This window comes from Bison bison, unplaced genomic scaffold, assembly GCF_000754665.1.
Source record: "Bison bison bison isolate TAMUID 2011002044 unplaced genomic scaffold, Bison_UMD1.0 scf7180017864200, whole genome shotgun sequence".
Taxonomy (NCBI): domain Eukaryota; kingdom Metazoa; phylum Chordata; class Mammalia; order Artiodactyla; family Bovidae; genus Bison; species Bison bison.
In genome coordinates, this window is record NW_011494772.1 from 4753791 (window position 1) to 4780510 (window position 26720).

The 26720-nt window shown below is 37.4% G+C and overlaps 1 protein-coding gene across 1 annotated transcript in view; it reads right to left on the minus strand.

The window, feature by feature from the left end:
• Window positions 1–26720, minus strand: part of ROBO2 (roundabout, axon guidance receptor, homolog 2 (Drosophila)) — a 657579-nt gene that overhangs the window by 167367 nt on the left and 463492 nt on the right. Inside the window, exons 3-5 of the mRNA XM_010844340.1 lie at window positions 23904–24061; window positions 20881–21001; window positions 4112–4250 (exon numbers count right to left, since the gene is read on the minus strand). Coding sequence (XP_010842642.1) covers window positions 4112–4250; window positions 20881–21001; window positions 23904–24061 — 418 coding nt within the window. The remainder of the gene's footprint in view (window positions 1–4111; window positions 4251–20880; window positions 21002–23903; window positions 24062–26720) is intronic.

Below are 26720 nucleotides of genomic sequence, written 5' to 3' on the forward strand. Positions count from 1 at the left end.
CTCATGTTTTGGTTTGCTTGGCCTCACTGTACATTGAGCACAGAGATAACACAAGCAATTAACATTTTAATCGCTTAGACAGTAAAGAATCCTCAGACAGTAAAGAATCCTCCTGCAATGCAGGAGAGCTGGGTTTGATCCTTCGGTTGGGAAGAATCCCTGGAGAAGGGGATGGCTACCCACTCCAGTATTCTAACCTGGAGAATTCCATTGACAGCTGAGGCTGGTGGGCTATAGTCCATGGGTCCCAAAGAATCAAACATGACTGAGCAACAAATGCTTTGACACTTTTCACTACTTACATAAAATGAAGGGTCCTTCCAATTGTCTCTGTCATATGGAAAATGTCCAGATAAATAACTTTTCCCTGGTTGGGTATCAAGGTTATTGTTATACATGGGGATTACTATTAACTAACCTCACTGAAATATTAAAGCAAAAATTGTCTTTCGTATAACTCATCAATGGTAAACTGTAATTTCATTAATGATAGTTACTGAGAAAGGTCAGAAATTTAGGGCTAAATCAAAGAAAGAGGTACAGGGGTACTACTTTATTTTCACAGCAAAGAAAAAAACTACTCTGTTAATTCATCTCTGGTTACTGAAAGGTTGGTACAGATTTCTTTGTCTGTGTTGAAAGTTTAAATAGCTATTATAGCATTTCATAAATTTAAACTTGAACTGAAAAGCTTTTCTTGTCTCCAAAAGAAAAATAGTCACATATTACTTACATAGTAATTACAGGCTATGCAGCTGCCCTATAAAGCTTTACTATAAATGTTTTAAGCATGAACTACTACATAAACCTCATTCAAATTACATTAAATGTTAAGCCAAAGAAATGTCATCCTCCACACCACTCCACACAATTGCTTACACAAGAACAATGGCCATCTCCCTAGTCTGAGACCTAAATAATGTAATAGAATCAATGTTGTTGATTTAGGCTATGGGTTGTTAAAAGTCATTACTGTTATTCGTCACCAAGTAAAGAGGTCTCCCTCCCCCTCATTATGCAAAAGTGAAGCTTATGCTAATGCATACAAAGCTAAGAATGAATAAGCTTCTTTGAAATACCATTTAAAGATTGAGATTTCAAGAAAAATACATGGCTTCTATCATGATAAAAATACTGACCTCAATTTCTACATTGCACTGATCCTTGCTTTAAGCCTTTCTAACATACAATTTTAAAGCTTACACAGCATTTCCATTTGCCTAATACTTTAAAAATATTTAGCTGGTCACACAAAGCACTGTAGTCATCTCATGCCAGTAATAGAAGAATATAGAGTACAAACCTACAAACTGTTTCAAGGGAAGTTAGTAGAGGTATGATTTCAAAAATTTCAACTTTGCCTTTAGAGGTTTTTATATCAGACGTTCATAAAATGCAGCTTTAATGCTGTTATTTGATTTACATGTATCATTTTGAGCTCTGAAACAAATGAATAGGGCAACATTTGGAGAACATTGTGGCAAATACAGTTGTCAGGTTTATGACCTAACACCTAGAGCAATCTGGGAACAAATCAAACTAGGCTTAAGCTATATTTTCACTGAATTCAAACATATAGACGCATTAAAATGTAATACACCCTTACAACTTTCTATTTTTTCGACTTTTGTCCATGGGATCCTATTTAATGATTAAAAATATCAAGGACGTAATGTGAATATTATGTAAACCTGGGTAATCATGTGACAAAAATAGCACTCCTTGTAGCTTTTCTTCCTAAAGTCCCAGAAAGCCAGTCTAATTATGAGAAAACACTTGACACATCCAGGTTTGGAAACATTCTTAGGACACCTGGCCAGAACAGCTTAAGGTCATAAAACAAGAAGAGACTGAGAACCTGTCATAGAACAGAGGAGACTGGGAAAATGTGACAACTTAAGACAATATCCTATAACATCCAACCAAAGTACCCCAGATAGGATCCTGGAGGAAAAGGAAGGCTGGTGAATTCAAAATAATGCATATAAACTTTCATTTTCATGTATCTGCATTTGTCTATTATGAGTTATAGATCTGTCACAGTTGTATAAGATAACAATATGGGGACTTTCTGAACTATCTCTTTGAATTTTCTCTGTGAATCCAAAAGTATCCCTAAATGAGAGATTTTGTATGGACAAGCTGTTTTTTTCTAGTAATTGAAAATTAGTCTTTGTTTATGCTCATTTTACAATATTATTAATCTCTTAGTCTTACATCAACATTTTAAAATTATACACAAAGTACCGTCAAATTTGTGGAAAGTTAGTGTATCTGTAGAAAATGGACTTCAGCAACTCAAATTCATCAATCACCTCTACTTGCTTTTCAACAGGCTTCTCCACTGGGAAAGTGTGAGGAGCTTCACGTGCAACAAACCTCTCCTAGCAGCATTCCTTTAAAACTAGATATCTGACTGTGCTTTGCTTAGTTGCTCAGTCGTGTCCAATCTCATGGACTGTAGCTCACCAGGCTCCTCTGTCCATGGGATTCTCCAGGCAAGAATACTGGAGTGGGTTGCCAAGCCCTCTCCAGAAGATCTTCCCAACCCAGGGATCAAACCCAGGTCTCCCACATTGCAGGCAGATTCTTTACCACCTGAGCCACCAGGGAAGGCCTGGTGTCAGGAAGATATCTGACAGCAAAATGAAAAACGAAACATAGAATCTATTTCTCTACTATTTATGCTGAAAGCTAAGCAAATTAAAATGTTCACTTGTCTCATTCCTATGCTGCTGCTGCTGCTAAGTCGCTTCAGTCGTGTCCGACTCTGTGCGACCCCATAGACAGCAGCCCAACCAGGCTTCCCTGTCCCTGGGATTCTCCAGGCAAGAACACTGGAGTGGGTTGCCATTTCCTTCTTCAATGCATGAAAGCAAAGAGTGAAAGTGAAGTCGCTCAGTTGTGTCTGCTTCTTAGCGACCCCATGGACTGCAGCCTACCAGGCTCCTCCATCCATGGGATTTTCCAGGCAAGAGTACTGGAGTGGGATGCCATTGCCTTCTCCACTCATTCCTATAGTAGATTGCAAAGGAACCTCTCACTATTTAAAATGTTTGGTCCATTTCAAGTCAGTGCTGTTGATGATGTGATTTTAGAAAGTATAATGTCATAGACCTAGGGATATATAAAATTGAGATTTTGAAATGAATGTATACATTCAGGAAGGAAACAATAGCAGTGTCAGTGAAAGCACAAAAAAAGGCAATTTCTTTTCTGTGAAAGTATGTTTATAGTCAGACAGTTGAATGAAACCTAATTTCTTTTTTAGGAAAGAAAATTAGCAAAAAAGCAGGATATGAAATGTTTTGCAGATCATGATTATAGTAGGTGTGATGCCTGTAGTTTCAGAAGGCAGGACTAGGAGGAAGGCCAAACAAATTTATAGCTAAACTCACTTGTTACATAAGAATAAAAAAACGTGGCTGATTTATTTGATCATAAAAGTCAAGGTCCTGGGAGAATTTAGACTACAAAAATGTTTTATATTTATTTTCAGAAAAGATTACAAACATTTCTGGGCTTATCATCGAGAGATGAGAGACTGGGTTTTGTGATAAAAAGAACAGAAAAGAGTTGGAAGAGTTCTCCATGAAGAGATGACAAATGAGAAAGTGACAGGGAGTCCTTAAATGAAAATTCCCTCTATGGCTAGTGATATGCCTTTTCATTTTTGTATTGAATTCAATCTCTGTTTTGTCACAGACCCTATAATCCACTATACCCAGCAGCTTTCTATAGCTTTGGCAATAGAGCAGTAGTTGAAAGATATAGTTGGGGTGGGTGGGTCGTTAGGAATTCAGCAGGAATATAATGGAAGACCCGGATAGGGCATGAGAGAAAGAGAGTTCTTCAGGAATCCTTGATAGTCGGGGATTGCAGATGGAGTGAAGGGTCAGGCATTTTTGTGAAAATTCAATGAAAGAGTAACATCAAAAGCCTAGATGACTTCAGTATATAAACAGCAGATACTTCGCTTGCAAATGTAAAAGTCATGTGTGAAAATAATACACCAAAATATGAGTGTTTGGTGGTACAACTAATGCTGTCTTTTTCTTATCTAATTATTCAATGGTCATCTAACAATTTTCCATACCTATGACATTCTTACCTTCCTCTCGGCAAGTCTGCATCATCCTTTTTCCACCGCACAGTTGGCTGAGGATCTCCCTGGACCTGACAACGGAACTCTACAGCTTCTTCCTCCAGTACCACTTGGTTAATTGGCCTCCTGAGAAATGTGGGTCGTTCTTAGGGAAGAAAAAAAAAAAGAAAAATGAAATGAATGTTGTCCATATTTTAAGTGCATTTTGAAAAAAGCATAAAAAACATGTGGTTTATTTTTGGCACATAAGTACCTAATTTTATAGCTCAACTGTCTTGATAAGGCTTCGTGGAACCTATTAACGTAACTGTATAAAATGAAATATTCTGGAACACATAAATAGCTAAAGTTTGTATATAAATCCATACTATCGGCTGGAAAATAAAACTGATTCTTCTGTGAATTTCTGAGCTAAATCATGTGGGTCTTGTCATAAAAATCTGAACATTGAATCCCACAGAAAAAAAGAAAAGAGATGAAAAAGATTATTTTCATCTATTACAATGACTCAGATTGGAGAAAACTGAAAGTTGAAACCAGTGGAAATATTAAAAAGGAAACAAATATTAATATTCCATCAACGAGGCTAGAGAAAACAAAAGAGTTGTGTTCTCAACATAAGCATATATTTCCTAAATATTTTTACTAAAGTTATCCATTTGATAAGGACCTAATACTTCCATGGGCTTCCCTGGTGGCTCAGAGGGTAAAGCGTCCGCCTGCAATGCAGGAGACCCGGGTTCGATCTCTGGGTCGGGAAGATCTCCTGGATAAGGAAATGGCAACCCACTCTAGTACTCTTGCCTGAAGAATCCCATGGCTGGAGGAGCCTGGTAGGCTAGAGTCCATGGGGTCTCAGAGTTGGACACGACTAAGCAACTTCACACTTACAACACTTAACACTTCCATGAATGTTTTCACTTCATATGTGGAAAACTGTCTACTTGGTTTTTTTGTATGTCTGAAAAAAAATCTGTCAAACTAATTTTTCTTAAATAAAAAACCAATATCATTAGTAATTATTGTAAACTATTTACTGTCATATATAATTTTCTAAGGCTACTTCTAATTTTTCTCCTACATGCTCCAGATATTTGTCCATTTTTAAAAATGTAATATATGCTTGCTTAATTCTCTAATATTCTGATTTAGTGTTTCTGTTCTTTGGTCTTTTGCTGTTAATCTGTACCTAGCACTGTTAATTTGGATTCCAGCACTCATCTAAATAAAGCATGGACAAAAGAAATCCCTATCTTTAAGAATATCACTACTGAAGAGAAGTATAAAACAAAATGTAGATTTATGCATCTAAAAATACTTCAATGCTTTGTCTAGTTTCCTTTGTTTTTTATAATAACCTGATACACAGAAAATTACCATTTAATTTTTTATTGGCCCAGGTCTCTCAATCATAGGCAAGTACAGTACTGCTACTTATTGAAGTAGAAAAAGAGGTCAAGTAAAAGAAAAATGAAATCCATAGGGAGTGGACACAATTTATCTGACCATATGGCCATATTTAGTCTCTTAGAACTTTAGTTTCAAATCAATTTAAAAATGTGAATACAGTGGCACAAAAATTGAAACATATTCAGCATATGTTGAGTATAGACTGGATGTATATGATTTTATTGAGTATATTTAGACCTATATTTATAAAACAAATGTGTAAACTACAAAAGGATATTTTATTGCAATAAAGTCAACCATCATTGGTATTCAAAAGGAAGATAACTTCATCTCGCCACAGTGAAGTAGACAGTTGTGATCAATTTCTTTAAACACAGACCTGCACATACTCAAGTATTTGCACACTGGGGTCCCAAATTCCCAAGACATAAAACAAGGCTCATGGGAATTTATCATGAAGAGCTTTTAAATGCAGGATTTAGAAATAATCCAAAACACTTGGGGGAAAGTTTGCTTCAAAAGATTTTAGGTGGTCAGAATCAATTAGCTGTAAGTGTGCCCTGCTGACAACAGAAGAAATCTGCAAGTTGGATAGAATTAATTAGTGTTGTCCTTAGACGACTGACCACTACGTGCACTAGTCAAGTATTTTAGTTCTGGCATAGTTAATATTGTTATTAACAATATTAAAAACAATATTGTTAAAACAATATTGTCAAAAACAATAGCTATTTTTTGGCAGTATATAATAGGCAATAGAATCAGTATCTTCTCTTGAAAGTGGAATATTAATAGAAAAAAAAAGAGTTGGCATAGAAAGTAGGATTGATTTTTTTTTTTCCACTATCACTTAGGGATATTCAGTCAGTTCATTTAAAAGCTGTAATAACCCAATATTAAAGGAGAGCCAGGGTACTGTAGATATCACTAATGATTGAGAAATCATCAATTTCCTTCTGGCTCCCTCTGATTTTAAAGGGGGAGTTGTCCTAAAACTTGGCATATGATGAGCAAACTAAGAGAAGTCTTTCCTTCATTCACCCCTTCATTCAGTGTGTGTTAATGCAACTTCCCCTATGCCAGACTTTGAGTGTGGTAGCTGGTGAGGAGACAGCAGCTTGGTTTCAACAGAAAAGTGGAGAGAGATGAAGTTACTTAGTTGGTAAATGGTAAGCCTGTGACAGGCCTTGTATGCCATGTCAAAGAATGTGAGTTCCGCACTTTAGGCAATAGAGAGATGTTGCAACATTTAAAGTAAGGAAGCATCATTTCTAATAACCATGTGAAAAGGATCGTGTTGACAGATCTGTGGGAGATGAATTAGAAGAGAATACAAAACAGTGAAGGTTAAAATATTTATTGTAATAAATTATTTCAGTTTAGAACTGACACAGTGGTTCAAGGGATGTGGAAAAGGCATAGAATGAAGAGATACCAGAAATGGTTGATCAATCAGATGTGGAAGGAAAAGTTTAGGAAGATTCTCCAATATCCATTTAGCACAGTGGAACAAAATGGCAGGTAAGGTATGGATCCGTGAATGTTTAGATCTTTTTATTTCAGAAATGGTGAGATGGTGAGATGTGAAGAAAGATGTGAAAGATGAGGGAAAAATGGACCCCTCAACACTTAAGCCATTGTTAGCCTTCTGTTGCTTGAAGTCAAATGCATTCTTAATTAATATGGTAAACATATTACTATTTATAGAGAAAATAAATATGCTCACATCTATAGACATAGAGAACCTGTTGGATTAAAACTTCTAAATAAAGAAGGAATCATAAGAAACTTCTCATGAATGATGAAGACATTTTATCAGAAAATAAATGCAAAAATTACTTTTTTAAAGTAATATGCTAAAGTCACACCTATTACAATCGGTAACAAAAAGGACACTCTGACTTTAGTGATCAAAAAGAAAAAGAAGGAAAGTGTAAGTTTTGGAGAAGAACCAAAATACTCATTACTTGCAGACATTCCACAATACAAATAATACAGAACAGTAACTTTGATCATAGATAACTGTAACAAAAGATAAGAACCACAGAAAATCATGGCAGCAATGCGTCCAGTATTGCAAATTTGGGGATTTTAGTATAAACTGTGGCAAATTCATATGTTGAGATATTAATACTATCTATTTATCTACCTCTCTAACATGGAAAATTTTCATGGCATGATGCTGATTACAAAATAAATTTCATAAGAGTATATAGATTAGTTCCATTAAAATACATATGGATATTTTCAGCAAAGTTTTTGTATGCTTCCATTAACATGCTACCAGTCGTGAAATTTGGAGAAGGCAATGGCACCCCACTCCAGTACTCTTGCCTGGAAAATCCCATGGATGGAGGAACTTGGTGGGCTGCTGTCTATGGGGTTGCACAGAGTCGGACATGACTGAGCGACTTCACTTTCACTTTTCACTTTCATGCATTGGAGAAGGAAATGGCAACCCACTCCAGTGTTCTTGCCTGGAGAATCCCAGGGATGGGGGAGCCTCGTGGGCTGCCATCTAAGGGGTCGCACAGAGTTGGACACGACTGAAGCGACTTAGCAGCAGCAGTAGCAGCAGTCATAGAATTGCAACATGTGAGTATAATTAATTCCAACAACAAACTTTACATTAGACTTGTCACAAAAATAAACTTGTCTCTTTGTTCAGGGTATACCATTAAGGTCCTTGAGGACTTTTTTGGTTACCATACTTGTTGTAAGTCCCACTGTTTTGTATGGAGATACATGGAAGCACATGATTTATAATTTCAAGAAGGAAGAAAGACAGGGGATTTCCTGCTGATGTTCTGATGAACTCAGAAGGGGTGGCGAACTTTGCAATGATCGTAATTCTTTTCTGCCCTCAAGTAGAGTTTAGTTGCCTAGCAACTAGATAACCAAAGAACAGCATTTGGCATAGAATTTTTGGAAGTCTAACATTGTTTGTAGTGGAAAATGCAATTCAATTTATTAAAAAAAAGGGGGGGGCAATGCAAAGAATCAGCAATCAGTTCAGTTCAGTTCAGTCACTCACTCATGGCCGACTCTTTGCAACCCCATGGACTGTAGCACGTCAGGCTTCCTGGTCCCTCACCAACTCCTGGAGCTTGTTCAAACTCGTGTTCATTGAGTTGGTGATGCCATCCAACCTTCTCATCCTCTGTCATCCCCTTCTCCTCCAGCCTACAATCTTTCTCAGCATCAGGGTCTTTTCTAATGAATCAGTTCTTCACATCAGGTGGCCAATGTATTGGAGCTTCAGCTTCAGCATTAGTCCTTCCAATAAATATTCAGGACTGATTTCCTTTAGGATGGACTGGTTGGATCTCCTTGCTGTCCAAGGAACTCTCAAGAGTCTTCTCCAACACAACAGTTCAAAAGCATCAATTCTTCAGCACTCAGCTTTGTTTATAGCCCAACTCTCACATCCATACATGACTAATGGAAAAACAATAGCTTTGACTATATGGAACTCTGTCAGCAAAGTAATGTCGCTGCTTTTTAACACTAGGTTTGTCAGAGCTTTTCTTCCAAGAAGCAAGTGTCTTTTAATTTCATGGCGGCAGTTACCATCTGCAGTGATTTTGGAGCCCCCCAAAATAAAGTCTGTTGCTGTTTCCATTGTTTTCCCATTTATTTTCCATGGAGTCATGTGACCAGATGCCATGATCTTAGTTTTCTGAATGTTGAGTTTTAAGCCAACTTTTTCACTCTGTTATTTCATCAAGAGGCTCTTTAGTTCCTCTTTACTTTCTGCCATAAGGGTGGTGTCATCTGCATATCTGAGGTTATTGATATTTCTCCCGGCAATCTTGATTCCAGCTTGTACTTCATCCAGCCCGGCATTTTGCATGACATATTGTCACAAAAGTTAAATAAGCAGGATGACAATACACAGCCTTGACGTACTCCTTTCCCTGTTTGGAACCAGTCTGTTGTTCCATGTCCAGTTCTAACTATTGCTTCTTGACCTGCATACAGATTTCTCAGGAGGCAGGTAAGGTGACCCAGTATTACCATGTCTTTAAGAATTTTCCAGAGTTTGTTGTGATCCACACAGTCAAAGGCTTTGGCTTAGTCAATAAAGCAGAGGTAGATGTTTTTTGGAACTCTCTTGATTTTTCCAGGATCCAACAGATGTTGGCAATTTGATCTCTGGTTCCTCTGTCTTTTCTAAATCCAGCTTGAACATCAGGAAGTTCTTGGTTCACATACTGTGGAGACCTGGCTTAGAGAATTTTGAGCATTACTTTGCTAGCATGTGAGATAAATGCAATTGTGCAGTAGCTTGAACATTCTTTGGCATTGTCTTTCTTTGGGATTGGAATGAAAACTGACCTTTTCCAGTCCCGTGGCCACTGCTGACTTTTCCAAATTTGCTGGTATATTGAGCGAACACTTAAACAGCACCACCTTTTAGGACTTGAAATAGCTCAGCTGGAATTCCATCACCTCCACTAGTTTTGTTTGTAGTGATGCTTCCTAAGGCCCATCTAACTTCAGATTCCAGGATGTCTGGCTCTAGGTGAGTGATCACACCATTGTGGTTATCTAGATCATTAAGATATTGTTTGTATAGTTCTTCTATGTATTCCTGCCATCTTTTCTTAATATCCTCTGCTTCTGTTAGGTCCGTACTGTTTCTGTCCTTTATTGTGCCCATTAACACAAAGAATAACCCAGAAGAATGTCATCTGCATATACATGGCACATTAGAAAAGGTTTATACCTGAGTATATTGAGGGTGTGCCTTACAACAAAGTAATATCAAAATTTACTAATTCGTTGGAATTTGGTCACAACTTTAAAAAAAGACTGTTCTGAGAATTTCCATAATACATTTTGTGACAATTATCTCTAAATTGTGTTATTTGTTGTATCAATTGTTTTCTGCTCTTTATACTAAGTTCACTTTTATTTTGTAATTTTAACTGCCTACAAAGAACAGCATGTTAAAAACTGTAGTTTTGCTTACCATTTATTTAAATGGTAAGAACTGTTTTCAGTTTCCTTAACTAGGCTTTATTTCTAGAAAATTTAAGACTCAAACACGAATATTAAAGACTAAAGAAGTTGTACAGGTAGAAACGTATTTTAAATGCTTTGCCTTTGCAGGTTCTACTGTTATCATATGCCCAACACAAAGTCATACCTCTTTCAGACACACGTTACAAAAACTACAAGGAATTATCTTGGAGTTTTGTGTCAAAATCATTTGCAAATAAATGTATTTAGAAGGATTAGAAAGTAAAATGATAAGAGAAACATCAGGTTGATAACTGACCTCATTCAATACTCATTAATACCCCATGAAATTTGTATTCTATGAAGATCTGAACTAAAATAAATATACATGAAAAATCTTGAACTACTGTCTAACAAGCAAACCTAATTTTAACACATGTCAAAATAAGGTCAATGATTTTTCCATATTATCACCTTATGTCTGATCACATATTAAAACATAGGGGGAGAAATCTCAAGGGCTATTTGCTGACTGCTTATCAATTAGATTAGAGTTCCTCTGAATGGCTTGATTCCTAATTATACAGCCATAGAGTGATCAGAGACAATGTCTTTGCCAATGCAATTAACTTTTTTTTTATGTGAGATTAACTGGATTTGATTCACCTGCATAACTTGCTTACAAGGTTAATCTCTCTTGAGACAGTAGTCTTGTTTGGCACTGTGGTACTATGTAAAATACAGCTCTCAAGTAGTCAGGTCAATTTAGTAACAAACTGGCATTGTGGAAAAATCCAACTTTGTATGCAACTGTAATAAAATCAAACACCAAGTCTCCTTGTACTTACGTCAATAATATTCAAAAAGCAAAGATTCAATTTAACCCCCAAATCATAAATCTGAAATGTGGTTGCATAATATATCTAAAGTTTCTTACTTACACGCTACATTGAAGGAAATTAAGTGCCCAGAGAATTTCTCTTTTCAACTGTATTCAGTCAGTGAATAGGACTATAAAATTGGCAAAGGCTGTGCTGTGACAGCTATTACTAGGACAACCTTAACAATTTAAAAATGAGCTTTGTTTGACATTATAAAAGCAGCATTATGACAATAATTAGATAGGTAGAGTTCTTCAAGTTCTCTAAGACTAAAGCTATGCAGTAAAAGCACATGAGACCTAACCACTGCTTGTAAATCTTATCTCAACTTCAGCTGACCCAAGAGGATCCACCACCCAGTTGTGCCCATTAAAGGAGGAAGTCAGAAAGCTAGTCCTAGTGTTATTTGAATAGGTATGTATGAGGGGCAGGGGTTAGGAGAGCCATTGAATGTGAATTACTGTGCCCTTCCAAAACAGACTGGATGATAACGATCAGTCTGCCTGACTGTGATTAAATAAATCCTGGCTGCACTAATTTCTTTTCTTGCCAAGAATTTTCTTTGTCTGAGAGAAACCATCCTGTGAAGCAAAAACAAACATAGGTAAATGTTCTCAGAGGGAAAAAATAAATGCCTTTCTCACCATATTTTAGAGGGAAAGTTTCATGTTATTGCTGATACGAGAGTCATGGTGGGAGCAGGGGACCTGTCTATTCATTTTTCTACTCTATTTAAACATTTAGAGCTTGGCACATAGTAGGTGTTCAAGAGATATTTGTTAAATAAGTGAACAAATAAATATTTTGTTGTTTTAAGGTTTGCAAGTTAATATTATTTAAAAGAACTAGATTTTATCTTTAGCAATTATATTGATTTCGATAACACCTTATGTTTTGAATTCTTAAATGAAGGGCACACATTATCAATAAAGCATAGATATATCCTAAGGTACATTATGAGAAGATTTTATTCAGAAAAGAATATTAGTAAAATCCTGAAATGCAGGAGAAGTTAAAAATCCATGAAATAAGAACAAGATGCTCTAAATAAGAAATAATTCAGAAAAAGAGCTAGGAGATTTAACATCTAATTAATGAATTTATGCTTGACAGAAAAATAGAACAGAAAAAAAATGAACCGTGTATTTCACTGAGTTGTTTGAATACAGCATTTTTAGATAAGATGCTCACTAAGTGTCTAACTCGGAGAAGGCAATGGCACCCCACTCCAGTACTCTTGCCTGGAAAATCCCATGGACAGAGGAGCCTGGTAGGCTGCAGTCCATGGGGTAAGAGTCAGACACGACTGAGCGACTTCACTTTCACTTTTCACAATCATGTATTGGAGAAGGAAATGGCAACCCACTCCAGTGTTCTTGCTTGGAGAATCCCAGGGACGGGGGAGCCTGGTGGGCTGCCATTTGTGGGGTCGTACAGAGTCGGACACGGCTGCAGCGACTTAGCAGCAGCAGCAGCAAGTGTCTAACTAGTAAGAGAAAAAAGTGCCAAACCGAGGCACGGTATTGAAACATTTCAGAACCATGGGATAAAGACAAAGTACTGAGTAAAGCTGAAAGAAAAAGAAAAGAAAAATGATCACATAGGAATCAAAAGTACAGTAGACTTCTCAAGAGTAACAGTGGAAACAAAATGATAGTTAAGCGACAACTTTAATATTCTAAGCAAAAATATTTTTTAAAACTGGAATTCTATAACCAGCCAAAGTATCCATTGTTTTGGATAGAATAGAGACAGTTCAGTCTGGAACATGCTGTAGGCTCCAGTCAAGGAGAAATCTGGAGAAAAATACTGTTCTGAATACAAGAGTTAAGTAAGAAAAAAATACAAATATGGGATGCAGGAAACAGGGAATCCAGCAGCAGAGGAAAGGGGAGATGAATGTCAGAATGAAGTTTCTGGGGTAGATCTAAATAGCATCCACCCTGGTTGGACAGAGTAGAAAGTCTAAGGCCTCCAGGAAGGGTGCAGCAAGAGTGGACTTAATAGCTAAATAGAATTTAGAGAAATGTGAATCTCTTGTTTCAGTTTCAAGAATTCATGACAGGTATAGGTAAACACAAGTAAAAGGAAAAACGGACTTATTATAAACACATTATTGATAGGGGAGATTTTTGCATAATCTACCACCTCTGGCCTTAATATGTCTATGGTCAATAATGTGTTAATTGAAAGAAGATCAAATATAAAGCCAGAAAAGTAATGCTATTATAACAGCATAACACTTAGCTCACAGTCCATATTTACAATATTATAACTTAAGTCATTGATATTAATATAATCAATGTTTCCAAAGTCAATATACTAAAGGACAAAAAGAGGGTGAGTGCTGGTGAGATATTGGGGAACAAGTTATCAGTAGGCCAAATCATCATCTTCCAAAATCAGAAGTCAATAAATGTGTAAAATTGCAGAATAAACACAAAGAAATATGAGAGCATCCCAGAAGAAAAAGCAAAACAGGCTTATAGAAATGTTCAAAGATGAGAATTGGGTGTGTGTCTACATGAGGATATCTGTGTTGGGAGGAGGGGGCAAGACATCTCTGCATTTCATTTAAGATTTGTAATACTACTAATATCTATAAGAAATGTAGCATATAAAATCATTTTTATGTATTATTTCTTTAAACATTTAAAAATCATTGGGAAAATTTTTCTTATTTTTTGGTTGTTTTTTAATGACAGTTAAATTCTGCATAATGGATATCTCAAGCTACCCATAATTGGAAATTTAATTATATACTTCAACTTATAATTATATACTTCAAATTATATACTTACATACTTCAACTCTAGTTTTTTTTTGTCTTCAGGAGCTCTAGAAGTTAATTAACATATGTAAATTGCTAGAAAGTATTTTTTATGAAGACATCATGGCTTCCCAGGTGGTTCAGTGGTAAATCTGCCTGCCTAGGAGATGCAGGTTCAATTCCTGGGCTGAGAAGGTCCCCTGGAGAAGGACCTGGCAATCTACTCCAGTATTCTTACCTGGGAAACCCCATAGAAAAAGGAGCCTGGAGGGCTACAGTCCATGGGGTCACAAAAGTGTTGGACATGAATTAGCAACGAAACAGCAGCAGCAGATTGTGTTAAAGAGTTTAGTGTCCTTCTACACTAGGATGCCCACTTCCAATTTTTACATCTGGTGCTGCCACTTAACTAGGATGTTATTTTCTAGTCAGCAAGTATTAAAGAAGAACAAACACCATAAAAGAGTGGCCGAGAGGAGATACCCCACGTCCAAGGTCAGAGAAACCCCAGTAAGACGGTAGGTGCTGGAGCGGCTGTGAGGAGATATGCCACGTTCAAGGGCAAAGGAGAAGCCCTAGCAAGATGGTAGGAGGGGTAAATTCACATCTAGAATCAAACCCCATTCCCGCCGGAGACTTTAAGAGGGCTCAAACAAACCTTGTGAGACCCAGGGACCCTACAGAGACTGAGACAGAACCGTGTTTGAGTGTTGCCTGTGGAGGTAAGACTCAGCAGTGGACTGCCACAGGGACAGGGGCTCTGGGCGCAGCAGGCTTAGTTATGGCATAAGCCCTCTTGAAGAAGGTCGCCATTAACCCGACCATAGAGCCGCCAGAACTGACACAGACTGGGAAATACACTCTTGGAGGGCGCAAACAGATCACTGTACACCAGGATCCAGTAGAAAGGAGCAGTGATCCCATAAGAGGAGCTACCCCACGTCCAAGAAGGGGTGGCTGCCTGGGCGCAGGAGGGCCTAGAGGAGCTATTCCATGTTCAAGGTCAGGAGGGGCGGCGGTGAGGAGATACCCCTCATCCAAGGTAAAAAGCAGCGGCTGTGCTTTGCTGGAGCAGCCGTGAAGAGATATCCAACATCCAAGGTAAGAGAAACCCAAGTAAGACGGTAGGTGTTGCAAGAGGGCATTAGAGGGCAGACACACTGAAACCATAATCACAGAAAACTAGTCAATCTAATCACACTAGGACCACAGCCTTGTCTAACTCGATGAAACTAAGCCATGCCCATGGGGCCACCCAAGATGGGTGGGTCATGGTGGAGAGGTCTGACAGAATGTGGTCCACTGGAGAAGGGAATGGCAAACCACTTCAGTATTCTTGCCTTGAAAACCCCATGAACAGTATGAAAAGGCAAAATGATAGGATACTGAAAGAGGAACTCCCCAGGTCAGTAGGTGCCCAATATGCTACTGGAGATCAGTGGAGAAATAACTCCAGAAAGAATGAAGGGATGGAGCCAAAGCAAAAAGAATACCCATCTGTGGATGTGACTGGTGATAGAAGCAAGGTCCGTTGCTGTAAAGAGCAATATTGCATAGGAACCTGGAATGTCAGGTCCATGAATCAAGGCAAATTGAAAGTGGTCAAACAGGAGATAGCAAGAGTGAACATCAACATTCTAGGAATCAGCGAACTAAAATGGACTGGAATGGGTGAATTTAACTCAGATGACCATTATATGTACTACAGTGGGCAGGAATCCCTTAGAAGAAATGGAATAGCCATCATGGTCAACAAAAGGAGTCCGAAATACAGTACTTGGATGCAATCTCAAAAATGACAGAATGATCTCTGTTCGTTTCCAAGGCAAACCATTCAACATTACAGTAATCCAAGTCTATGCCCCAACCAGTAATGCTGAAGAAGCCAAAGTTGATCGGTTCTATGAAGGCCTACAAGACCTTTTAGAACTAACATCCCAAAAGGTTGTCCTTTTCATTATAGGGGACTGGAATGCAAAAGTAGGAAGTCAAGAAACACCTGGAGTCACAGGAAAATTTGGCCTTGGAGTACAGAATGAAGCAGGGCAAAGGCTAATAGAGTTTTGCCAAGAGAACACACTGGTCATAGCAAACACCCTCTTCCAAAAACACAAGAGAAGACTACACATGGACATCACCTGATCAATGGCAAATTCTGATTATATTGTTTAGGTATGACCTAAATCAAATCCCTTATGATTATACAGTAGAAGTGACAAATAGATTTAAGGGACTAGATCTGGTAGACAGAGTGCCTAATGAACTATGGACAGAGGTTCATGCCATTGTACAGGAGACAGGGATCAAGACCATCCCCAAGAAAAATAAATGAAAAAAGGAAAATGGCTGTCTCAGGAGGCCTTACTAATAGCTGTGAAAGAAGAGAAGCAAAAAGCAAAGAAGGAAAGGAAAGATATACTCATTTGAATGCAGAGTTCCAAAAAATAGCAAGGAGAGATAAGAAAGCCTTCCTCAGTGATCAGTGCAAACAAATAGAGGAAAACAATACAAAGGGAAAGACTAGAGATCTCTTCAAAAATTAGAGATACCAAGGGAACGTTTCATGGAAAGATGGGCTCAGTAAAGGAGAGAAATTGGACCTAAGAAAAGCAGAAAATATTAAGAAGAGGGGGCAAGAAAATGCAGAAGAACTGTACAAAAAAGATCTGCACGACCCAGATAATCACAATGGTATGATCTCTCACCTAGAGCCAGACATCCTAGAATGTGAAGTGGGCCTTAGAAAGCATCACTACGAACAAAGCTAGTGGAGGTGATGGAATTCCAGTTGAGCTATTTCAAATCCTAAAATATAATGCTGTGAAAGTGCTGCACTCAATATGCCAGCAAATTTGGAAAACTAAGCAGTGGCCACAGGACTGGAAAAGGTCAGTAGTCATTCCATCCCTAAGGAAGGTAATACCAAAGAATGCTCAAACTACTGCACAGTTGCACTCAGCTCACACGCTAGTAAAGTAATGTTCAAAATTCTCTAAGCCAGGCTTCAAGAGTACCTGAAGTGAATTCCAGATGTTTAAGCTGGTTTTAGAAAAAGCAATGGAACCAGAGATCAAATTGCCAACATCCACTGGATCATCAAAAAAGCAAGAGAGTTCCGGAAAAACATCTATTTCTGTTTTACTGACTATGCCAAAGCCTTCGACTGTGTGGATCACAATAAACTGGAAAATTCTGAAAGAGATGGGAATACCAGACCACCTGACCTGCTCTTGAGAAACCTGCATGCAGGTCAGGAAGCAACAGTTAGAACGGGACATGGAACAACAGACTGGTTCCAAATAGAAAAGGAGTACATCAAGGCTGAATATTGTCACACTGCTTACTTAACTTATATGCAGAGTAAATCATGAGAAACGCTGGGCTGGAGGAAGCAAAAGCTGGAATCAAGATTGCTGGGAGAAATATTAATAACCTCAGATACACAGATGACACCACCCTTATGGAAAAAAGTAAAGAAGAACTAAAGAACCTCTTGATGAAAGTGAAAGAGGACAGTGAAAAAGTTGGCTTAAAGTTCAACATTCAGAAAACTGCATGGCATGCAGTCCCATCACTTCATGGCAAATAGTTGGGGAAACAGTGGAAACAGTGTCAGACTTTATTTTTGGGGGCTCTGAAATTACTGCAGATGGTGATTGCAGCCATGAAATTAAAAGACGCTTACTCCTTGGAAGAAAAGCTATGACTAACCAAGACAGCATATTAAGAAGCAGCGACATTACTTTGCCAAAAAAGGTCCATTTAGTCAAGGCTATGGTTTTTCCAGTAGTCATGTATGGATGTGAGAATTGGACTATAAAGAAAGCTAGGTGTCACAGAATTGATGCTTTTGAACTGTGTTGTTGCAGAAGACTCTTGACAGTCCCTTGGACTGCAAGGAGGTTTAAGCAGTCTGTCCTCAAGGAGATCAGTCCTGAGTTTCAGTGGTAGGACTGATGTTGAAACTGAAAGTCCAATGTTTTGGCCACCTGATGAGAAATGCTGACTCATTTCAAAAGACCGTGATGCTGGGAAAGATTGAAGGCAGAAGGAAAAGTGGATGACAGAGGATGAGTAGTTGGATGACATTACCAACTCAATGGACGTGAGTTTTGGTGAACCCGGGGAATTGGTGATAGACGGGGAGGCCTGGCGTGCTGCAGTCCATGGGTTCGCCAAGAGTTGGACACAACTGAGTGACTTAACTGAAGGAAATATGAAATACAAATAGGTTTACTAGAAAACATTTTTCTGGATATAAAGCACCAAGATAAAATAAAGAAGGCCTCGTTATACAAAGTACACTATTTTATTTTCTCTAAGAATTGGGGAGTCAATGTACATGAGGGGTCTTTTTCAAACAATAGTAGTCACAATCTTGAAACACTTAAGCCATCATGACTCTTTTAATGTTTTATTCCTTGGTTTGGATTTTTTTTCAATTTCAATTATGGAATTTTACTTTTTCCCACAACTTAAGACTGTACCTATAACCCCTTAGGTCAGTTCTGACTATACCACAATATAAATGTTTCTCTGTTCCTTAAATCAATTGTTCTAGAAGAGCTGCCTGTAGACAAATTTGATCTCTTTGGTTTACAGCTGTTTTCAAAATAATTTAGAAGTCCCTCCTGTAACTCCTGACATAATTAGTTAAATTCTGTAGTTCTAATCATGTTTTTAAAGAAAGTAGGATAAATATGTCATAACACAGTCACATTTGGTAAATCTAATTACTTGGGTATTAACAATAAACACTTTCAGTTTTCTTCTGAAGGCAATATATACTGCTGTAATACAATAATTTTCTGCTTTGAAGCTGGTGGTAGCTGCAGTATTATAGGGAAGAGTGTTTCTTTAAATAGCACAGCTGTACTTGTGGGTTTTCAATGCTAGTGTTTGGTGACCACTAATTTCATATCTTAGCAGGCAAAACTGCATTTTATTCATTACAAGTGAAGCACATTCTGAGACTCTTAAAGGTGACTGCATGATATCTAAGGGCTAACATGGATACTTGTGGGGACTCCACAGGAGAGAAATTAACACGCACACTTGAAACAGTTTTGTTTTTACTGTTCAATTCCTTTCATGAAGTATGGGATTTCTCTTGGTTTTGTCATTTTGGACTTCAAGCTACTTAGTAGCCACAAGGAGTATGACCAGAGATTACCTGGTACTCAGAGCAATTAAAAAGAGAGGTCTGCACTCTGGTACATATTCATAAAGCACATCTACACTCTAAATGTAATGGAAATCACACTGTGGCTCTTTTTTGCATCATGGCATTCCCATTACCCTATGGGTGGCACATCCCAAGCTACCAAAGAAGTTTCTTTAGGGACGCATGCCAGATTCTGATGCCGCCCTTGGCGTGTTCTGGAGGAATGATGTGGTGTCTTATGTTATGCACAGATCCAGAAGATTATTTTACTGGCACAAAAAGAGTAATCTAAAATTCACAATTATCTCATATTTAAGAAAAACATAGTATCTGTAACAGTGACTGTTTTATTCATATATACATATATTTATTATATATATATATACATATACACATCTATATATAATGGAGAAGGCAATGGCACCCCACTCCAGTACTCTTGCTTGGAAAATCCCATGGACGGGGGAGCCTGTTAGGCTGCAGTCCATGGGGGTCGCTAAGAGTTGGACACGACTGAGGGACTTCACTTTCACTTTTCACTTTCATGCATTGGAGAAGGAAATGGCAACCCACTCCAGTGTTCTTGCCTGGAGAATCCCAGGGACGGGGGAGCCTGGTGGGCTGCCGTCTATGGGGTCGCACAGAGTCAGACATGACTGAAGTGACTTAGCATAGCATAGCATCTATATATAAATATGTGTATGTGAGTATGTTTGGGTGTATTCATATAATATATAACTCCATATAGATACTTGAATGAGATTTCAATATTTTCTAAAAGATGTTTCATTTTCCAGTATCTTGAGGATCTCCATTTTTTCCCCAATTTTCTGTCACTGTATTAATATTTCTCTTTTAATTTTTCACAGCTGCTCAGTATTTTCCCTACTTTTGTTTATTCCATCATATTTATCATCTCCAATTTCTTCCTTTCTAATGTTTTCTTTACTACTTCTGTGATACAGATCTAGTAATGTTTTAACTAAAATTAACTAAATTACTCCAGCTCAAGAGGCCCTTGGTTCTTAAAGTTGAAGAAACATGAATATCATAGCAAAATAGTTTAACAACTTTTTTCTATTTTTTGATTCTGTGTGTATAACTAGCAAGCTGGTCTTTTTATCATGAGCTAAAACTGCAAGTAGCTCAATCTGAGATTTTTTAAGTAGAAGATAAGTGAAATGACTTTATAGTATACTCTCTAATTTTTAAAAGCCTTATCTCATGTCATGCACATAATAAATATTCGATAAACGCATCGCAATGGAATGAGTGATAAACTTTAGACGGATATAATCTCCAACAGATTTTGAGAAAGAGTAATTTTTAACATTTTTATGAAAGGCAAAATCTTATAGACATATAGGAATGAAGCAGGTAAATTGTTTCAAAAGTTTAATTTTCTTCAAATCAAAGATTTCATCTGAAAGAACCAGAAAACAAGACAATTCTAGTTTATTCAGCTCACTACAAGTCATAAGTAACCATCCGTATATGGCCTGGTGTTTGGTATTAGCAAAAATATTTAAAAGTGAAGAAAGAGTAGATAATAAATAGCAATTTATAAATTAAAACAGAGTTTTACCAAAGACAGTCAGCTCTGCTGGATCACTGTCTCTCTCTCCCACCATGTTGGTGCCCACACACGTATACATCCCGGCATCACTCTTTCTGGTATTGGAGATCATTAGTTTTCCACCACGGATCTGTTAAAATTGGACGGAAGAAAGAAAATAAAGGAAAATGGAGAAGAAAAGAAACAGAGAAAAAAGGTCATTAATAAAAAATCTTGAAAAATTAAGCACATAATTTTTCTCTAAAAGAAATGGTTGAGTGTCTAAGACACAAAACTCTCCCACTCTTTTGGCATCTTTTAAATTCTGCTTCCATGTAAGCCTCCATATTCTCTTTCTAGAGAATGCTTCTTTTAAGGCAGTCTTCCTATCTCTTGCCTGATCCTATTTCGAGACTTGTGACTGCTGCCATTAAACCTCATGGTTGGTCTTCACTCTGAAATTCTGTTGAATGAATTTCTATTGACATCTGTCATCAGAAAGAAGCACTAGATATTTTATTTTGATAATATAATGAGATCCAATTGACTCAGAAGAATTCAATGAGTATTTGTTGAGTACTTCTATTGGCTGGGCAGTGTTCTAGGTCCTTGAGATTCAGCAGTAAATCAAAAAGTAAAAATCTCTGTCTTCATGGGGTATTTGTTAGCATTAAAATTATCTTTGTCCCATCTTAACTGTATTTATAAGACAACTTTTGAAGAGGGATGTGAGGTTGAATAAAAACAAATAATTTTTTGGAATGATGAGTATGACTTGGTACAAACTGTTGGCTTTGTATAGGTGGCCCCTAAATGTTTCTTAAATAAGAAGCATTTCTGTTTGAATAAACAAATATAATGATGTTAAAATATTGTTTGTTAAGAGGATACTACAGCAGAATAAGCTTTTCAGTAAGTGTATCATCAACTTACAGGTTCTTTTCCAATTTTGAGTTTTGTTTTTTTTTTCAAACAATCTCTCTTAAAGAGATATGAGATAAGAATATGCTGGTTTCCTCCTTTACTTTTTAATTTCACAGGCAGATAGAACTCAAGTAGATATGTTTTCATCAGACATATTTCAGGCTCTAAAACTAGCCATGTATTTTCAACAGAGTATTTTCAACATTTTTTTATACTTCGGAAGAAAAGATCATCAACCTTTTCTCAACTAAATGCAGTAGAATAAATGATAGGTTATAAACCAGGGAGGCCATTTCTCCTCCCCTTGAAGATGAAACTGACAGTATGACTTGATTTGTTCAGTGGAACTAAAGCAACATTTCACCGGAAGAAAGGCACTTGCAACATAGGGACTTGACTGCTTGCTGCAGCTGGAACCCTGAGACAACTATGGGAATTAGCTCAAGCTGAGTGCATGCTAAGTCACTTCCGTCCTGTGTGCCTCTTTGTGACCCTATGGACTATAGCTCACCAGGCTCCTCTGTCCATGGAATTCTCCAGGCAAGAATACTGGAGTAGGTTGTCATGCCCTCCTCCAGGGGATCTTGCCAACCCAGGAATCAAACCCGCATCTCTTACGTCTCCTGCATTGGCGGGCAGGTTCTTCACTACCGGTGCCACCTGGGGAGCCCCAGCCCAAGCTAGTCTGCTGCAATATGGGAGGCTATGAGGAGAAGAACCAAGATGGCTGGCTTGAGAAGTAGTCAATGGCCAGACATGTGAGTACAGGAAAGTTATCCTAGATCATTCAGCTGCCAGCACACTTTCAAACAAGCCACAGAAGCTGGAGAATGCCTAGCAAAGATCAACCAACCTGGCAATGAGCAAAGAACTGTCAACTCACGCACAGAATCACAGAATAAATGCAATGGTTGTATTGTGGGGTGATTTGTTACAAAGCAAAAATTTAATGATTACAAACACGAAAAAGAAAATCTTGAACAGGAGCACATTTTCCTAAGTTTGGTAGCCAAGCACCGACCACTGGGAACCAAACGATCTTTCACTGTAGATCTCCACAGTGTCCACAGTTCAAACCAGAATATTCATGTGAATATGCTGTGATCTTTTGCATGGCCTCTCTGGTTCTGTGTTATGATGTAATCACAACATACACATAAGAATAAAATCTCACTTATAAGATATTTTTAAAGATAATAGACACCCATACTATATGGACATTTTAATAGAAATAGCACATTTGTTCTGTTAAATGATACATTATTTTAAATTAAATATGTTTATTCTTAGTTATTGTACTGAGTACAAAAATTGTACTAAGAACCATGTCAGAAGGTTGAGGCATTATCTACTATTTCAGTGACTAACTCTCACAAACTCCACATACTAATGGTGAGTAGATCCTCTGAAAAAATAATCTATATACCATTTCTCTAACTTTTTACCATTTTCTGGGTGTTTCATCTTGATATTAATCAACTAATTAATGATGATCAATTTCCGTGAAAATGGACTAATTTTTTGTAAGTTTAAACTGCAGAACTTGGCAGTTATTTTAACATTGATTTTACTTTACATCTCTTAAACTTTGAAATGAATTCTCATAATATTTTAGTTATAAATATTACATAGGAAAAACTGGAAAACAGCTTGAAATATTCATCACCACAATTTCCTCTTATAATTTTGAAAGTAGTGTGAAAAGAAATGTTTTAGTTAATACAGTTTATGGTCATCACTTACACTTTGACACTTAATGTAGTCTATGATCAATAAATGCATCTGTAGTTCCTAAAAGAGCGTTGACATCAATATTCTACTACAAAGATATATTTACATATTCAGATTAGTCCAGTTATTAATATAACATATGAATTTTATTTATATAATTTTTGTCTCTTTGAAGCCTCATTCCAAAATTGTCATTTGGGTATCCTTTTTCAGCCTTTTCAATATAGTGTAAGTAGTAATTAGCACTCAAATAGAGTTCTATAACTTTATTAATAATAAATAACAAATAATATAAATAAAATAATATAAATAAAATATTATAGATAATATAAATAAAATACATCCATTTTAAAGCTTGGTATCCAACCCCTCTGGGCATCCATTCCAATTTTACTCACACTTATTCTTTCTTCCTTGTCATCAATTCGAATTTTGTCTTTTTTCCAGTAGATAGTAGGTTCTGGGTGTCCCCGGGGAGGCTGGCACTCCAGGATTGCAGGCTCTCCGGCTGCCACTACAACATCTGTGGGATTTTGCCGGAAGTCATCTCGTAACACTGAAGAAAAATAATTGCAGTAAAAGAAAACTCAGTGACAGTAACTTTAGGTTTCTCTTGCAAAAGGTAACTTCAAGTCTTAAACATGCCCGTCTTAAAACATGTCAGCACGAACCTGAGTGCTCATAAACAGAGAAGTGACTAGTTATATGATTATGAACCTCTGCTATGAAATCTGAGTTGAAAATGAGATAAGCTGGAGGAAAATAAGATGAGAAACACTCATGATGCAGTTTTGAGATTTAATACAAACTCAAGGTACAAAACTGTTTAGGTAATATGATCCCATTTTTCTATTTAAAAAGCATATATGTACACATACATGTATATAAATACATTAAAATTAATTGTTATGCTTGTTAAACTTAAAGCCCTGAAACATGTCATATGCACATGGTCTGGGAGCATGTATGCCCGGCAGTCAGGGAGGGGAAGTGGAGTGAGAACTCTCTGAGAAACGCTTTCTGGTGACATGAATATGGACAAGATCCACACTGTTTTCATTACACTTCTGAAGATAGATTCATTGTTCCCCTTGTAACGCACTAGCACCCACATACACAGGGCTACATTTTCATTCTGTCTGCATCTCCACCTGCCGAGTGACATCTGGGCAGCGTGACATTCGGAGCAGAGATATCCCTTATAGCAGCTTTGCCAGTCTGAATTTCCCCTCCTTTCATTAGGAGAACAGCAGGTTGGACCTCGGTTGTAACCTCCGAAAATCTGGCATGCCTGGCTCTCCAAATGTCACCTATCTATCTCTGGACTTTTCCTCCCCTGGCAAGATGAAAAGCCTGGAGAAATGACTCCCTCCTATCAGATTGCAGAATGCTGATTTATTTAGCAAATAAGGACTATATCTATTTTAGGGTAAACATTCAAAAAAGTAGTTGAGAAAACAGGTGAAGGAGATTAAGGGGTACAACCTACCAGTTATAAAATGTCAGTTACAAGAAAGTAACAGACAGCAGAGGGAATATAGTCCATGTTTTATAACAACTTTGTATCTTGTGTAATCTATAAAAATATTGAATCACTACATTGTATGCCTGAAACTAACGTAATATTGTAAGTCAACAATACTTCAATGAAATGTAGTTGAAAGCAGCTAATATACCATATAACACAACAACAGCCTCTGCTTTTCATAACTGCTTTGACTTTTTCTATTCTTTGATATTCTAACACTGACAAGTTTTTTCCCCAATATACTTTGGGCTAGAACAAGCAATCACACACTCACACAAATACACGTGTGTATATGCATGTGTATGTATATGCATGCACACACACATACATTTTATGTAAATTGGTCAAGCTATTTGAAACTGGTCAAGTTATTTGAAATCAAAATTGGGCAGCTTGTGCTAGCTTGTTATGTAAATCATCTGCTGCAAACATGGATTAGGTCAAGCCAACTGCCTTTGATGTCCCATAATGAGACTCACTTCAGCACTCTGCTTCTTTGTTGGGCTAAGTCTCCAGGTTAATTGTCATTCTCCAAATAAATAAAAATCCCCTGTCCTGTAAATAGGTCCAGAGAGAAAACTGAGTGACTTTTAGGGCTTTTCTTTTCCTGTCTCTTGCAACAACATGGTTTTCCATCTTAATGAAGTCATGGCCTTTTATGAGATTAGAGAACCTTGTCTCCTATTGAAGGAGCCATAAGAAAAAAGTGAGCACAAATTGCTCACTCTCAGTTTATAAGCTGATTAATTTACTGCTTTAGCTGCTGTGGAAATGTGTTCCATTTGAGCAGAGTGAACTGCATATTTTTTGAGTTTTCTTGTCTAACTGGCAAGAAAGATGTGATTTATATGCATAGGGGTTTGCTTCTGAATGGGCTGAGAGAAGTATGCATAAATGTGATGTTCCAACAGGAGGGGAAGAAGGGGTTAACACTGTGGTTTCCCCATTGCAGGTAAATCCTCAAGGGAGAGCAAGCTGGTGACTCATTTATATTCTAAATAGAGAACAGCTGCCTATTTATGCAATGTTAAGACCTGCAAAAATATGGTAACAGGGTGGTGAGCACCCCTACAATATCCGGTCCTGGCAGCAAATGGTGTTTTGGCAGGCCCTCAATCTGTTCCAAAATGACACATCTGGCCAGTTGGAGGACCTTCTCCAGAATGGTCTACTCACAAATCATAAGCCAAAAAGCCTCGGCTCAAATGGCACTTAAGACCACTGCAAATCATTCAGAAACACAGTATTACATCAATTTGCAACAAACCAAATTAAGACCAAAAAAAAAAAAGGTCCTTTAACATGGGAGACAAAAAAGGAGAAAAATATCATAACAAACTAAGGGCTGCTACTCTTAAACAATATAACATGTGTTTATGGCATTCACACAAAAAAAGAAAATGACTCCAATTTGCAAATGAAGCCAAGGAATTGAACATCAACTGTAATTTTAGGCCTTCAGACTATTCACCCAGAGAGTAGGGTGAGATAATAGTATAATTGGTACTGTACCCTCTTCAACTTGTAAAAGGCTCTTTGGGGGTTTGTAGAATAATTCATTTTTGCTCAGTGATACCATTTCTTTCACCCTGTGTCTTTGGGGGTAGTAAAATATTTTCTTTTCTCTAAAATAAGACACTTTGGAGAAAAATAACCCTTTCAGCAGAGTCTAGCACAGCAACAAAGA